Genomic DNA, 15,686 nt, shown 5'->3' on the forward strand with positions numbered 1-15,686 from the left:
TTTAATAAATAAATGTGGCTTTTCAAATAACTACTGACACCTCTTCTAAAAGTCACATTTTAACTGCACTAACATCTTAAAGTCATCTTTTAACTTGAAACACCTGTATATAAAAGTGTATTCTATTTGTATTTTTTATACACTTTTTTGTAAAAATATTTTATATTTCTCAAATAACTACTAAAACCTCTTCTAAAAGTCACCTTTTATTATTTATATATAATTAAATCATTTAATTTATTTTAATAAATAAATGTGACTTTTCAAATAACTATTAACACTTCTTCTAAAAGCTTTTCAAATAACTACTGACATCTCTTCTAAAAGTCACATTTTAACTGCACTAACACCTCTTCTAAAAGTCACATTTTAACTTGAAACACCTATATATAAAAGTATATTCTATTTGTATTTTTTATATATATATTTTTGTAAAAATATTATATACTTCTTAAATAAATACTAACACATCTTCTAAAAGTCACCTTTTATTATTTATATACAATTAAATCATTTAATTTATTTTAATAAATAAATGTGACTTTTTAAATAATTACTAACACCTCTTCTAAAAGCTTTTCAAATAACTACTAACACCTTTTCTAAAAGTCACCTTTTAACTGCACTAACACCTCTTCTAAAAATCACCTTTTAACTGCACTAACACCTCTTCTAAAAGTCACCTTTTAACTACAAACACCTATATATAAAAGTGTATTCTATTTGTATTTTTTATATATACTTTTTTGTAATAGTATTATATACTTTTCAAATAACTACTGACACATCTTCTAAAAGTCATTTTTTATTATTTATATGCAATTAAATTATTTAATTTATTTTAATAAATAAATGTGACTTTTCAAATAACTACTAACACCTCTTCTAAAAGTCACCTTTTAACTGCAAACACCCAAATATATATATATATATATATATATATATATATATATATATATATATATATATATATAAATATAACATTCATATCACCCTATATCTCACTCCTCTCTATTTTTTTCCATCTCTCTTTGAAAAGAATTTCTTCACAAAAAGTTTGTTAGAGGTTTCTTCTTCCACAAATAATGTCAACGGCTTTGAGAGGAGATTCATCTTTTGGTTCATGTACATCAAATTACAACTCAAAACCCTTTTAAATTTTTTTTAAAGGTATGTTTTAATTTGAATTGAAGAGCAATTTATATATTTTATCTTTCTATCTAATCATATATATATTTATATTGTTTCATACAAAATTAATACATGGGGAGTTATTATATTTTATATGTTCTCCTAATAGTTCAGTTCTGGATTTTTTTTTTATTACGATGTGAAAGTAATATGCATGAATATTAAATTTGTTCTGTTCAGAAAAATTACATGGATAAAATATATGAAATATTGTATTTTATATGCAATATACATGTGCAAGTATATATAGATAACTGACGTCTATAATCGTTGATTGAAATGTCAGTTAGTTATCATAGAATTCTTTCACGAACGAATCATTATATATACACTACATAATTAATTCATGAGGAGTTTTTATATTTTATATGTTTAAGTGTATTCAATTTTTTTTTTTTTTTTTTTTTTAACCAACGGGCCAGTGGCCTAGCGGTATCAGCCTCTTACTTCCCAAAGGGAGGTTAGGGGTTCAAGTTTCATAAGAGACAGTTTGTGTGAGTACCAACTAGGAATTTTTTTTATTTTTTATTTTTTACATACATTTCAAAATAAATTCTTCATTTTACAAAAATAGTATACTGTTTTTTTTTTTTCTTTTTTTCTCCAAAGAGGCGACATTTCCTTTTTTTTTACACACTGTTTTTGTTTTCTTACTTTCTTCTTTTTTCCCAAAGAGTTCTTGTTTTAAACAATTTTTAAATTTTAATTTAAATTAATCTTACATGCACTCTAGATTCTGGATTTCTTTATTGAAAAATCAACTTTAATTATGTGGATTTCTTTATTAAAAAATCAACTTTTATTGATATTTTATTGGATTATTATTTTTTTATAAAGTTTTATTTATACTATTTATATTGTATTATAACAAAGTGTTTTGGCTTCTTTATATCTTATTTGCGTATATAATGTGTTTATTTTTTCATGTTGCTTTTCTGTCTAATTCTTTATTCCTTTCTTGTTTATTTCTCTAGAAAATGTTGTTTTTCATATACGTTCTCTACTTTGCCTAATTCTTTCCAAAGTATTTATAATTCTGTTATATAATGTCTTTATATTTGAAAGAGATTTTTGGAAGTATGTTCGGTGGAGATTTAGGATAAGACTACTGATAAATGAAAAAACACTTTAAAGTTACATTTAGAATAAAATGGTATTTAGTTCAATCAGTTTAATATATTTATAACCCTTATAAAATGGGATTCATTTTGTATTATTTATATGCACTAAATTTTTTTAGTTTAAAAATGAAACACAACTTTAAATATTTGTTTTCTCAAGAAACTTGATTTTTCAAATAATAATAATAATAATAATTAAACTATTGTAACAGACAGCTTCTAACTGTAAGCACCTTCTCTATCCTAAAATAATAAATATTTTCTCTATCCTAAAATAATTAATATTTTTTGTATTATCTATATATATATATACACACACATAGTTTTCAATTTACATTATACACCATTTGGATTCATAGTTTTCAATTTACATTATACACCATTTGGATTTCTAAACGTTACATTTTTTAGCTCGCCGTTCAGCTCACCTTGCTCGTCGTTCAGCTCACCTTGCTCGCTGGTCCACCGTTCAGCTCACCTTGCTCGCCGGTCCATTCCATCATCCATTCCATCGTCCATTCCAAGCTCGCTGGCCTATTCCGCCATCTCCATAACCGAGCACACCGCCGTCCGTGTATCGAGCACACAGTCGTCCACAGTTCACCGCCGAGCCCCCTTGAGCTCACCGCCGCCTCCACAGTTCACGGCCGAGTCAACCGAGCTCTCATCACAACCGAGTCCTCCGCGCACAAGCCGCCATTATCCGAAACCGAGCCATTCCGCCGACCTTGGATTTTTTTGGTCTTTTCTCTCTCTCTCTAGCTCTCTGTTTTGGGTTGTGTTGGGTGAAAAATATCTTTTGGCAGAAAAAAATGTAAGAAGTGTATAAGTTAAAACGACGCAGTGTTTTATAAGGGTAAACTGGTCTTTCAAAATTTTCGGTGCCGGAAGCTGATGTCATGGGGGTAAATTGCAACAAAATCAGAGTTCAGGGGGGTAAATTGCAACAAAATCATAGTTCAAGGAGTTTTTTTGTAGTTTAGGGGGGTTTCTTGCAAATGACCAATAGTTCAAGGGGGTAAATTGAAACAAAATCATAGTTCAGGGGAGTTTTTTGTAGTTCAGGGGGGTTTCTTGCAAATGACCAATAATTCAAGGGGGTTTAATGCACTTTACCCTATATAATATAATTATTGACTATTGCAGAAGACAATAGTTTATTTACTTCTTTTAATTTTTGAGTCGTGATACTTAGACAGAAAAGTTAGACCGATTTGTTTGATAGAATTTATGTGACACAAAAAGACAAATAATATTTAGCAGTGGGGTCATGCTGACTCATTACAAAGCATTGAACTTCTAATTTTATTTCCGATCCCCTAATTGTTCGTCATCTATTAAAAATTTAATTCCTTCTTTAATTATCTCTATTTTTTTTTCTATAAATATCTCTGTACTAACCATTCATCTTCTATTAGTTATTTAGTTCCTTCTTTAATTATCTCAAATTTTCTTATGGGTTTGATTGGTTTAATTGATTTCAAAATAAAATACCCAAAAGGTAAAGGTAATACAAATATATGAAGATGATTTTATTAACTGGACTCCATTAACATTCATTTTCTACAATACAATTTAATTTTATTAAAATGATTTTATCATAAAAAAAATTATACAAAGAGTCTCAACAATCACTTTGGACTCCATTAACATTCATTATCTGCAATACAATTTGATTTTATTGAAATTTTATAAGTAGATCATCACTAATAATTAATCAAATCTCTCTGCAATTACATAAAGGTATCCGGTTGTGCGATGAGATGACTAAAGAGAAACCGAAGAGAGAGAATGAAAAAAAAAAAAGATAAAAGAAAAATATTGGACTTCTTGGATAAAGATAAGAAAGGATAATAAAGAAAAAGGAAGAGAGAGAAACTTAATAGTTATCACTTTAAATATTATGACATGGCATAGTCATATCGACCACCACATGAATTAGGTCAGAGAAATCAATTTATCTCTTCGGTGCAAGTATCATTTTCCTTAATTTTTTGCTTCACATTTTCATTGTCCATGAACTTCTCAACGGTAGGAAGTTCCTTTTTTTTCTTTTTTTCTTTTTTTTTTTTTCCTTGGAAAGTAGCTAGTAGCTAATATGCTTGTCGGCATCACAAAGGATGATTATTTGACATCATTTCCTATAATTTGTATAATTACATAAATCTCTTTTACAATTTGTCATAATTATAAGGACCTTTCTTGTGGTTTGAGAATTTACTTGAATCTCCCTTAAAAATAAAAATATCATACACGAATCTACCTTCTGACCGCACTAACGAACGTGTCAAATTTACTAAACTACCCTTAATTTTATGATAAATGACTAAAATACCCTTAATTTTATAATAAATGACTAAAATACTCATATAAATAAGGGTGAATTGCAAATAACACCCCTCGATTTTCATCCGTTAGCAAAAAACTCCCCTTATGAATTTTTGTAGCAAAAAATCCCCCTCAACTATCATGAGGGGGTCATTTTAACTAACCTCCGTCCAAGTGATTTTCTAGCCAAATTTTTGGACCAATTAACCCCCTCAACATCTTCAACAGCTCCACAGCCACTGTAAGAGGAAATCCCCGGAAAATGGGTATATATATATATATATATATATACACTACTAGATATATTTGTATATATACATGACCATATCTTATGAACTTTTTTCATCATCTAAGTGACAAAGTATGGAATTTTTTCAAGATAGGTTGCTTTTATTAGAGCATCTCCAACCTACCTGCTATATGGGCTGCCAATTCAAAATATAGCAAGTGGGTTAAAATTAGGCCCTCCAATGAGCTGTTATTTCACCTGCCAAAAATTGCCTTTGCTACTTTTGGTGCCAAATCTAGCAAAACTTATAGCAACACCTATTTCTATATCTCTCAACCCTATCTATCTCTCTCTCTTTCTCTTCCCCTCTCATCCTCATATGTGTGTGTGTGTGTATATATATATATCTCTTTCTTCTTACATTGGTTTTGAAAGAGATCATAAAAAAAAAAGTAAAAAGAAAAAAGTGCAAGTTAGCAATTGTAGAGAGAGAGGGGGACAAGCTTGATAGTTGAGAAACAGCGGCTGAAGCTTGCAAACTGCGAACCCGAACCGGAACAGCAGGTGATGGAAACTGAAAGATATGGGTTTTGAACTTCTGATTCTTGTTGATTTTGTAGTTTGCAATTGCAGAGAGAGGGGGGGAGCAATTTCAGAGTTGAGAACAAGAATAGAGATGGAGGGGATTGGGGAGGCTGAAATGATTTGCCCTAAAACTATATATGGCAATTTGGGAGGCTGAAATGATTTGCCCTAAATATATATATATATATATATTTTAAATAATAATATAATTAAATATATATATTATACATATATGTATTATACATATATATATATATATATATATATGTATAATATATATATTTGGGTCATTTTTTTATCATATATTTTTGATTTTTGATTTTTTTTTATTAAATTTAATTTTAGTTTCCTTTTAATGTCTACAACTTGACTTAGAATGTGCCTAATATTAACATTACTAAAGCAAATATGAATGGTGTGAATAGTAAATGAAAAAGAATAGTTATTGTATCAAAAAAGAGCATTTTGCATAAAATGCATCATTGGAGTAGAATTGCTAAAATATAGCATTTTGACACTATAACATTGTCAAAATATAGATTTGGCATCCGAATTTAGTATTTTACCATTGGAGATGCTCTTAACTCTTGGCTTACTGCTCTGCTGACTAACACTGTTTTGGTTTCTTCAAGAGGTGCATTTTACACAGCACCAAAAGTTCCACATTTGACAGATAGCTTCAGTCATGTCTCAGTCAGTGAAGGGTTCTCTAAATCTTTTGGTCACTCCAATGTCCATCCCACCCGAAATGGGTCTAGCGTCGATCTCATTCAATGCATATTTCTGAACCTACTTTACATATTATTTTTATTTCTAAAATATTAATTAATTGGGGTTGATTGGGGACAAACTAGGGACCTTGCGGAATCAGAGCACCGTTGAAAGACGTGGAAAGAATTGCCTCGGCGATGGATATTTAAGGTCCCCGCTGGCGACTCGATGAGGTTGTTGACGAGGACCTTGCGTTACCTTGCGAGGGAAGCGGCGACAGACGGTGTTTGGGGCGAGGCAGATGGTGTCGTAGGCTTTGGTGTCGGCACTAAGGTAGGTGAATCTGCCACTGTGGAAGAAGACACTGATGGGGAGGAGGTCGTCGAACGGTGGTGGTCTGGTTGGAACGAAGGTGCTGACCCAGAGATTCGGGTGGAGTCGACGGTGAGGTTGGAGGTCTTGACGCCTTTGATGGTTTTAGAATTGGGTGGAGCTTTGATGTCGAGGAAGCGGAGAAGACTGTGATTATGGTGGCGTTGGAGGCAAGAGTGGTGATGGTGGAGATGATGGGAGGGTATTTTCCGGCGATCTCTTACCTTACCTTTTAATTTTAATCAAACGGACAGTGTCAATTCAAGCACACTGTAAAAGAATACTTCACTACGTACATAACACACAAACAATCACACAGCGACTTGCAACCAAACGATTTCATTGCCATTTCAATTCATGACCCAACCTTCCTCCCTCTCCATCTCCACATACTCTCTTTATCCCTCTGCATTTTCCGGCTGCAGATCTATTAAAGATGTTAAGGGGGTAATTTGGTCCGAAAACTTGGCTAGAAAATCACTTACACGGAAGTTAGTTAAAATGACCCCTCATAAATAATATATAAAGGAATTTTTTGCTACAAAAATTTATAAAGGAATTTTTTTACAAACGGACGAAAGTGTGAATTATTTGCCATTCGCCCCCATAAATAATATATATATATAAAGTGCACATAAAAATAATAAATTTACTCATCTACCGTCGTATTATTATATCTATATATACATCTATATCTGTCTCCATCTTCAGACACTGTAGATCGCTGTCCCCTGTCGCCGGAGATCGCTGCAAATCAACCCCACAACCACCATCCCATAACCACACCATTGTTCCCATAACCACCACTGCTCCCACACAACCACCACTCACCCCACAACCACCTGTAATCCTCACCGCAACCACTGTTCTCACCCCCACAACCACTTGGCAACGCATCCACCATCCCATAATTACCATTGTTCCCGTCACACCACTACCACTCACCCCACAACCACCAGCAATCCTCACCGCAACCACTTTTCTTACCCCATAACCACTGTCACCATTCCCACAGCCGACCACCACCACCACCACCACCCCATAACCGACGGTGATTTGATGGTGGACTGTTAAGAGACTACGCAAATACCCTAATTTGAAAACAAATCCAGAGTTCCAATAATCGAATGAGGATGTAGATTCAGGAATCGAAGGGTTCGTGATTTAGGGGCTTAGTAGAGAAAGATGATTGGGTGTGAATGTCGTGCGATTAGAGGTCGTTACCGGCCATTGCAGACCCTCGCCACCGCCGTCGCCGTCACAGATCGTCGTCCCTGCAAATCCGGTCAATGAACCACCACATCCATGACAAAACCCACCACATCTCCACGACAAACGGACAAAACCCACCACCATCCAGCACAACCACCATCAGAATGACCACCGACACCACCACAACCTGTGTCGACATCACCACCGCCATCCCCACCCACAACCATCGCCGCCATCCAAACCAGATCCACTGTATTGACAAGCAATTATTTAGCCAATAGTTTATAGGGATTCCCTTGGAAAAGATTCAACTATCGTAAGACTTTTGGAGTCCTGTAGCTTCTAAGGCATCTGTGTCAAAAGAGATATATATATATATATATATTAAGGGTAGTTTGGTCCACTGTATATATATATATTTTTAATAATATTATAGGCATGGTAAGGATGATGGTATTATAGACATTTTACTTAATTTATTAAATGACATAAGCGCATTCCGTCTTGTTTTCTGTTGACTCTAAGAGAAGAAATGTCAATGTAGAATATTTTCATTTTTAGAGGTAGTCTGAGTAAAATTTTGAAGCACAAGGAAAGGAAAGTCTATGTAGAGGAAGTAGTGTATTATACCCTTATGTGATTAGATTGTTCAGGAAATAAAAAAGACAGAGAGCCAATCATGTTGCACGGAGAGGATAAACTATTAATCCCTATACCCTCCAGCACGAGGTTAGATCCAAAACTTAGTTTAACTTAATGGCTTTGGGAGGAACTGCAATGGAATCATATTCATGCAATATTGTTCTCACTTCAAAAGCAACTACATTCATCGAGTTTATCTAGAACAGCAAATCATTGCAAGTTTTTAGTTCTTGAAAATAACAACCAATCATTTTAGTTCTTGAAAATAACAACCAATCATTAATAAGTAGTTCAACAATAAGATTATAATTGCTGCCATACAAGGAAAAAAAGAATAAAATATTTCAACAGCCAAGATTTCACTTTATCATGTAGCTGCAACAGAGAATCGTACAAGTGATAGATACATCAACAATAGATCTTTGGCACTTCAGCAACACAGGACACTTTCGAGGAATGACGCTTCACTGCCAGCTGCTTAGTCGGGTAAGAATTGTAACCACTTCTATTTCCTCCTCCTTCCTTTCCTGGTCATACGGAAGTCTTGAAAGATTTCCGGGCAGACCACAGTGATCATATTATAGTCTCTGAGGATCACTTCGAATTCCAGGCATCAATGAAGCATGTACAGAAGCACCAATGCAAATATTCATCACCTCTTCCACCCAATAAGATTGATTCCAGACGTGATACAACAGGGTGCAGAAATATACAAAGCAGGAGGAAGAAACATGAAGATCACACAAGCACCAGGAGGTCATAAAAAACGAAGAATGGAACAAGTATTATATCATCTGGGAAATGAAAAACAAAACTGTTACAGCCACTAAAAACATCATCTCCTGCTGAAGAACACCACAACTACACTGACCAGACTGAGAGTTTAATGTTCCATCAAAGCGGTTTCAGTTTCTGACAACGGCGCTGCAAGAGAGAGAGAATGAAACAAACTTTCAAAACAAAAATGTTAAAAATAAGAGATTCAAAATTGAAGCAGACATCATCTATTGGTTGACCAAGTATTTATAATGAACAAAGAGGCAACTCTAACAAAACGACTCTCTCTCTCTCTCACTCTCTCTCTACCAATAGGCATTAGCCCAGAAGGTATCTCTTCGCCAAAGGGAAGGTAAGTCTCAAGCTAGAGACATTATTGTGGTTGCGCCTGTGTGCACGCACCGCTATGTGTGTGGACTTTGGGGGAGGGGGGCAACCCATCTAAATCAAATATACACGACAACTTGTCTCCCTCCAAGAACCCAATTTCATGTGCATGTTTTCAAACTGTTTAGCCTTTCATTCCCTCTGGAGTAACTGAGTATCAGATGTATATGTAGATACATCGACCTCTCCCAATGCTTTCCATTATTACACTCAGTGAAAACTTTTGAAAAAGTTATCCCATGCTCTCCTCAACTTTGGCATGTGATTACAACCACCTCCCACTGTCCAAAATACTGTTTCTTCAGTCAAAAAAATTGCATGCACTCACCAAAATGCCATCAGCTCATTCAAAATGATATTATTACCCTTAGTTGTAACGAAATGAAATTGACCCAAATGCAAGTGAAATATAAGTGTAATGGAAATGCCGTTCGTAAATGTCTCTCGGCTAGGACGGTGGTTGTATTGTGAGGGCAAGTTTTGTGGTTGTACAAGGTGAACCAAATATAGTAGTTGTACGCTTCAAGTACATTCGGGTTCCTACAAATGGAAGACTAGACATCGAAGCAGAGAGTCTTAGAAGATTTTAATTAAGGCATTAATTCTCATTCTTCTGCCTGGGTTCAGATCAAGTAAGCTGTCATTTATGTACTTTGCTGGCTTCAAAATTGCCGTTGGAAGTTGAAACTCCCAGCTGTGAATCTTCTGATACATGTTGGGGATATTGTTGTCCTAAAAAGGGAGAAACCCGACGAGGAATACAAATAGGATGACCCCCCAACTTGTCAACCTTAGCACTGTCCTAGCCTTTTCAGGTGAAACCTCTGAAACGGATTATTGAAATCAAGTGACGAACAATATATATTGTTAGCATATATGATACCACGATTTATGGAATGACTTACCATAATAGCAGAAATTTGACTATGCTATAGAATATGCCATAGAATATGCTTTAGAATAGGTTGTGATTTGATTTAGATTTGATTTAGTTTTCTTTCTTGTAATATGAGCATGTTGTCACGCCCCGCCTATGGAGGTTGTACCACGCAGGTGACACGCAGACGCTAAGGAGGACGCTGCATGGCAACTGCATGGCAAGTGGAGTTTCTAGAGTCTTCCGGAGTAGTCTAGAGTTGTGTGGAAGATTCTAGATATGTGTAGTATATTCTAGAAGTGTGTGGAAGGTTCTAGAATTCTCCAGAATTGTGTGGAGTAGTATGGAGGGTTCTAGAATGTTGTAGATATGTATGGAGATGTGTAGAAGGTGGAAGAAGATTCTAGATAATCAATCTCCACCGTTGGTTAGAATGCATCCTAGCCATCCATTAGGGATGGGGATGCCTATAAATAGGAGTAGGACTTCATTTTGCAAACAACAAGTCCTAGAGTGAGTCTTGAGAGCCTTGTAGAGAGCTTGAGTGTTAGCCTTGTACAAAGCATTCTTTGAAGTAATAGAAGTGTTCTTTCCTTGCCAACTTAAGTGCCTTAGTGTGTGTGAGTGTGCAAGCCAAGTGAGGAGAGGGCAAGGGCAACTACAACACTAGTAAGCGCACGAGGGGAGTGTGTTGGCTAAGGTGTGCACGGGAGTTAGGCTGACCAAGTACTTGCGAGAGTGAAAGCAACGTCTTGGTGCCGCACGGGAGCAGCTAGAGTGGTGCTGAAACTCTAAGCCCGTGACAATGTGCTCTTTTTATCTATAAATACTATGAATGAGTAATTCATCTCATTCAAGCCTTTCTGCAATTCTCTCATTTATCTTCTTTTTATATTTCTACTCGGTATTAGAGCCAATACCTTTCCACACCTTTCAGTAGCCTTGCTACTTGTGCGACAGCCACCTTAGGCTGTTTGTGATATCGTGTGACATTGCCTACACATGTTTTTCTATGTTGTTGTTTTGTGATCGAAGTCATGTATTTTTAAGTTTCACAATTTCTTTTTCATTCTTCTAGGGTTGAGTTAATTGGGATAGTTGGTCTGCAACACCTAGAAGGGCTTAGGTAAAAAAAAAAAAAAATAGTCTACAAAGAGGTTCCGAATATTAAAAAGGAGGCTGTCTGGCTATATGTAAGCGGGCAGCACTCCTTAAAAAAAGTATGTATTTGGACTTTTCGGGAATGGTCTGAGGAGACATTGTTATTGTTTATGGTGTGAGGAGACACTTTGATTTATTAACAAAATTTGTGGTGTTTTTGGAGTTTTTTTTTTATTGTCGTGTGACAGATTATGGCAGATTCAGGGCTCTCGACTGTTAATTCTCTTGGCTCAAGTTCTATGGGTGGTGATGCCATTTTTCGCACCAACTCATCAGAAAATCCAGGACTTCAAATCACCACAGTGAAGTTGGATGGTTCTAGCTATTTGATCTAGGCACAGTCTGCCAAGATGTTCATTGGTGACAAAGGCAAGATTGACTATAGTACTGGTTCTGAGAAAGAGCCAGCTGAGTCAGAGAAGGCATATCCACAGTGGTTTGTAGATAACGCTATGGTTATGTCTTGGCTAATCAATTCGATGCATCCAAGCATAGCTGTTGGCTATATGTTTATGAAGACTGCTAAGCAGATTTGGGATTCAGTTCAACGCACTTATTCTCAGAGGCAGAATAATGCACGAATTTTCCAGCTGGGGCGAGATATCATTAGGATTTCTCAGGGTGACTTAACAGTTTCAGGTTACATCGCCAAGCTTCATGCTATTTGGAAGGAGATGTCATATTATGATTCCTTCCACTCTTGGAAGGATCTAGATAATGCAGTTTTATATGCAGGGATTGAGGGGAAGAATCGAGTTTGTCAGTTTCTTGCCGTTTTGAACGACGAGTTTGAGTATGCTTGTGTTCATTTATTGGGCTTATCTTCATTCCCTACTCTTGAGGATGCATACTCCTATGTGTTGTTAGAGGAGAGCCGTCGGACTCATCCATTAGGTGTTGCTTCTGTTGATCGTTCTGCTTTGGCAGTTCGGGTTCCCAACCTTTTAGGAACTGCACCATCCCAGTCAATTCAGAGCTCTACCACCGGTCCTCCTCTAGGATGACAACGCGGACGGTGTGACCATTGCGGAAAAATTGGTCACATCAAATCTCGTTGTTATGCTCTACATAGACGCCCACCGCAACAGAAACAACAGCCTTGATCCTCTGCACATTCTGTTACACAACCAGTCTCGTTGTCAACTCCTGATAACTCTACCTCTACATCTTCTGCCACAGTTACCTTGACTCAAGTTGATTTGGATAAGTTCAAGCAATTCTTCAACCAAATGGAGGCATCATCTCAGCCAACCTCCACTTATGCCCACTCAAGTACTATTGCATCTGCACAAAGCGTATCTACATCTTCGACACCATGGATCATTGATTTTGGTGCTTCAGACACTATGACTGGTATGTCCTCACTCTTCCAATCTTATAGTATCTGCTCTGGCCATCGCAAGGTCCACCTTGCGGATGGCTCTCCATCTTCCATTGCTGGGAAGGGTCACATATTTGTTACTCCTTCATTAACTTTGTCAGATACACTTCATGTTCCAAAGTTGACTACAAATCTTATTTATATTAGTAGCATTACCAAACAATTAAATTGTAGTGTAACGTTCTTTCCCTCTCATTGTACTTTTCAGGATCTGGTGTCGAAACGGACAATTGGCAGTGGGCGTGAAGTGGACGGTTTATACCTGTTGGATGCTCTTTTGTCACCTCAGGCACATTTAGCTTCATTTTCTAATATTATTTCATCTAATAAAGCCCAGCTTATGCGTTGGCACATGCGTTTAGGACATATTTCTTTTGGTTATTTAAAACATTTATTTCCTTCCTTATTTTGTAACGTGGGAGTGTCAGATTTATCCTGTGAGATATGTCATATGGCTAAACATGTTCGTTCCAATTATCCAGTAATAAATCTGCTTTAACACCTTTTGATCTTGTTCATTCAGATGTGTGAGGTCCTTGCCCAGTTACTTTTAGTCTTGGATTTCGATATTTTGTGTTGTTCATTGATGATCATAGTCGTGTTACATGGGTTTATCTTATGAAAACCAAAAATGAGGTATACACCATTTTAAAAATTTTATGACAATGGTTCAGACTCAATATGGTCGTACTATTAAAAAATTCAGATTTGACCAGGGTATGGAGTACACTTATGGGGAGGTACAACGGTTATGTATAGAATTTGGGATTGAACGTCAGATCGCTAATGTTAAAACTCCTCAACAGAATGGTCGTTCTGAGAGAAAGAATCTCAACATCTTTGATTTAGCCAGAGCAATCTGCATTGGTATGAATGTTCCCCAGTCATTTTGGGGAGATGCAGTTCTTACAGCCGTTTACATCATTAATAGGACTCCTTCTAGGGTTTTTAACTTTGCAGCCCCAATCTCAATTTTACATCTCAATTCATCTCTTTTTTTGATTCCTCCGCGATTCTTCGGGTGTGTGTGCTTTGTTCAGTAGTTGGGGCAGACTCATACAAAGCTTGACCCCAAGGCTTTGAAATATGTGTTTTTGGGCTATTCACTCTCAAAAAGGTTATAGGTGTTACCATCCTCCCAGTCGTCGGCGGTTTATATCCATAGATGTTTCTTTCTTTGAGCATACACCATACTATAGTGATTCAGTTGGTTCTCAAAGTAAATGGTTTCCATTGAATATAATGGATGATCACCATTTTTCCGTCTTCAACTCCTCTACCATTACCTGTTTCATCTTCTATGATTCCTCCTCGTGATACCCCGGAGGAAATTGTTCCTTTTTCACAGGTTTATAATCGGAGACAACAGGTACAAGCTTCTACTCCCACGATCGACTGCCCTGTTCCTTCAGCACCAGCTCCACCTTCTCAAGCTATTGTTTCGCTTGATGATGATCGCCCCATTGCTCTTCGAAAGGGTAAACGTTCTTGTACATACCCTATTTCTAATTTTGTTTCTGATTATGCTCTCTCACCCTCCTATCAGAGTTTTCTTGTTTCTATTGCCTCGGTTCCTCTTCCTTCTAGTGTTGCAGATGCACTAGCACAACCTCAACAGCATGATGCTATGACAGAAGAACTACAAGCACTTGAGAAAAATCAGACTTGGGATATGGTTCCACTTCCTATTGGACGGAAGGCTGTGGGTTGTCGTTGGGTGTTTACAGTTAAGCATAATCCAAATGGGTCAGTTGCTCGTTACAAGGCTCAATTGGTTGCCAAAGGTTATGCTCAGAATTATGGCATAGATTATTAGGAGACTTTTGCCCCTGTTGCTAAGATGAAAAACATCCGTGTATTACTTTCCGTTGCTGCGATTCGATCTTGGCCTCTATTTCAGTTAGATGTCAAGAATGCCTTTCTCAATGGTGATTTGTAGGAGGAGGTGTACATGGTTCTTCCTCCGGGCTTTCGTTCTCCTGCTCATTCTGGTATGGTATGTCATCTTTGTCGTTCTCTGTATGGCCTCAAGCAATCTCCTCGAGCTTGGTCTGATCGCTTTGGCACTGCCATGGTCAAGTTTGGTTTCCATCAAAGTGCAGCTGATCATACCTTGTTTTTACGTCATTCAGGCGGTAAGACAATTGCTCTCATTATGTTTGTGGATGATATTGTTCTTACCGGCAATGATACTACCGGAATTGCTGAGGTTAAGAGTTATCTTGGCAGTCAGTCTGATATTAAGGATCTTGGTCCCCTGCAGTACTTCTTGGGCATTGAGGTGGCTCGTTCTAAGGTAGGCATTTTCATCTCTCAACGCAAGTATGTTCTTAACTTGCTTTCTACTTCTGGTCAGCTTGGCGCTCGTCCTGCTGATACTCCGATTGAGCAGAATCATCGGTTGGCTGATTCTGAGGGGAAGTTGTTGTCAGATGTTGGTCAATATCAACGACTTGTGGGGAAGCTCTTCTATTTATCCATGACTTGACCTGACATTGCTTATGCCGTGAGTGTCGTGAGTCAATTCATGCACTCTCCTCGTGTTCCTCACCATGATGCAGCTATTCGGATCATTCGCTACTTAAAAGGGTGTCCAGGCCGTGGTGTTTTTGTTTGCCAATCATGGTCACTTATGTGTTGAGGCTTGGACAGATGCTGATTATACAGGATCAATTTCAGATAGGAGGTTAACTCTGGGTTTTTGTACCACTA

General features: G+C 36.7%; 1 protein-coding gene across 2 annotated transcripts in view; it reads right to left on the minus strand.

Annotated features, from left to right (window-relative positions):
- Positions 1-8,628: 8,628 nt before the first annotated feature.
- LOC132287205 (AUGMIN subunit 6-like) overlaps positions 8,629-15,686 on the minus strand; it is a 43,706-nt gene continuing 36,648 nt past the window's right edge. The window contains exons 13-14 of one of the 2 annotated variants that reach the window (XM_059789744.1): positions 9,263-9,315; positions 8,629-9,185 (exon numbers count right to left, since the gene is read on the minus strand). In XM_059789744.1, the coding sequence (XP_059645727.1) occupies positions 9,275-9,315 (41 nt within the window). In that variant the 3' untranslated portion in view covers positions 8,629-9,185; positions 9,263-9,274. Of the gene's footprint in view, positions 9,316-15,686 lie in introns of both variants that reach the window. The other variant, XM_059789743.1, reaches the window with a different exon arrangement.

This window comes from Cornus florida, unplaced genomic scaffold, assembly GCF_030987335.1.
Source record: "Cornus florida cultivar Cherokee Brave unplaced genomic scaffold, ASM3098733v1 CherokeeBrave_3.0.0_Hap2_Chr11, whole genome shotgun sequence".
NCBI classification, from domain to species: Eukaryota; Viridiplantae; Streptophyta; class Magnoliopsida; order Cornales; family Cornaceae; genus Cornus; species Cornus florida.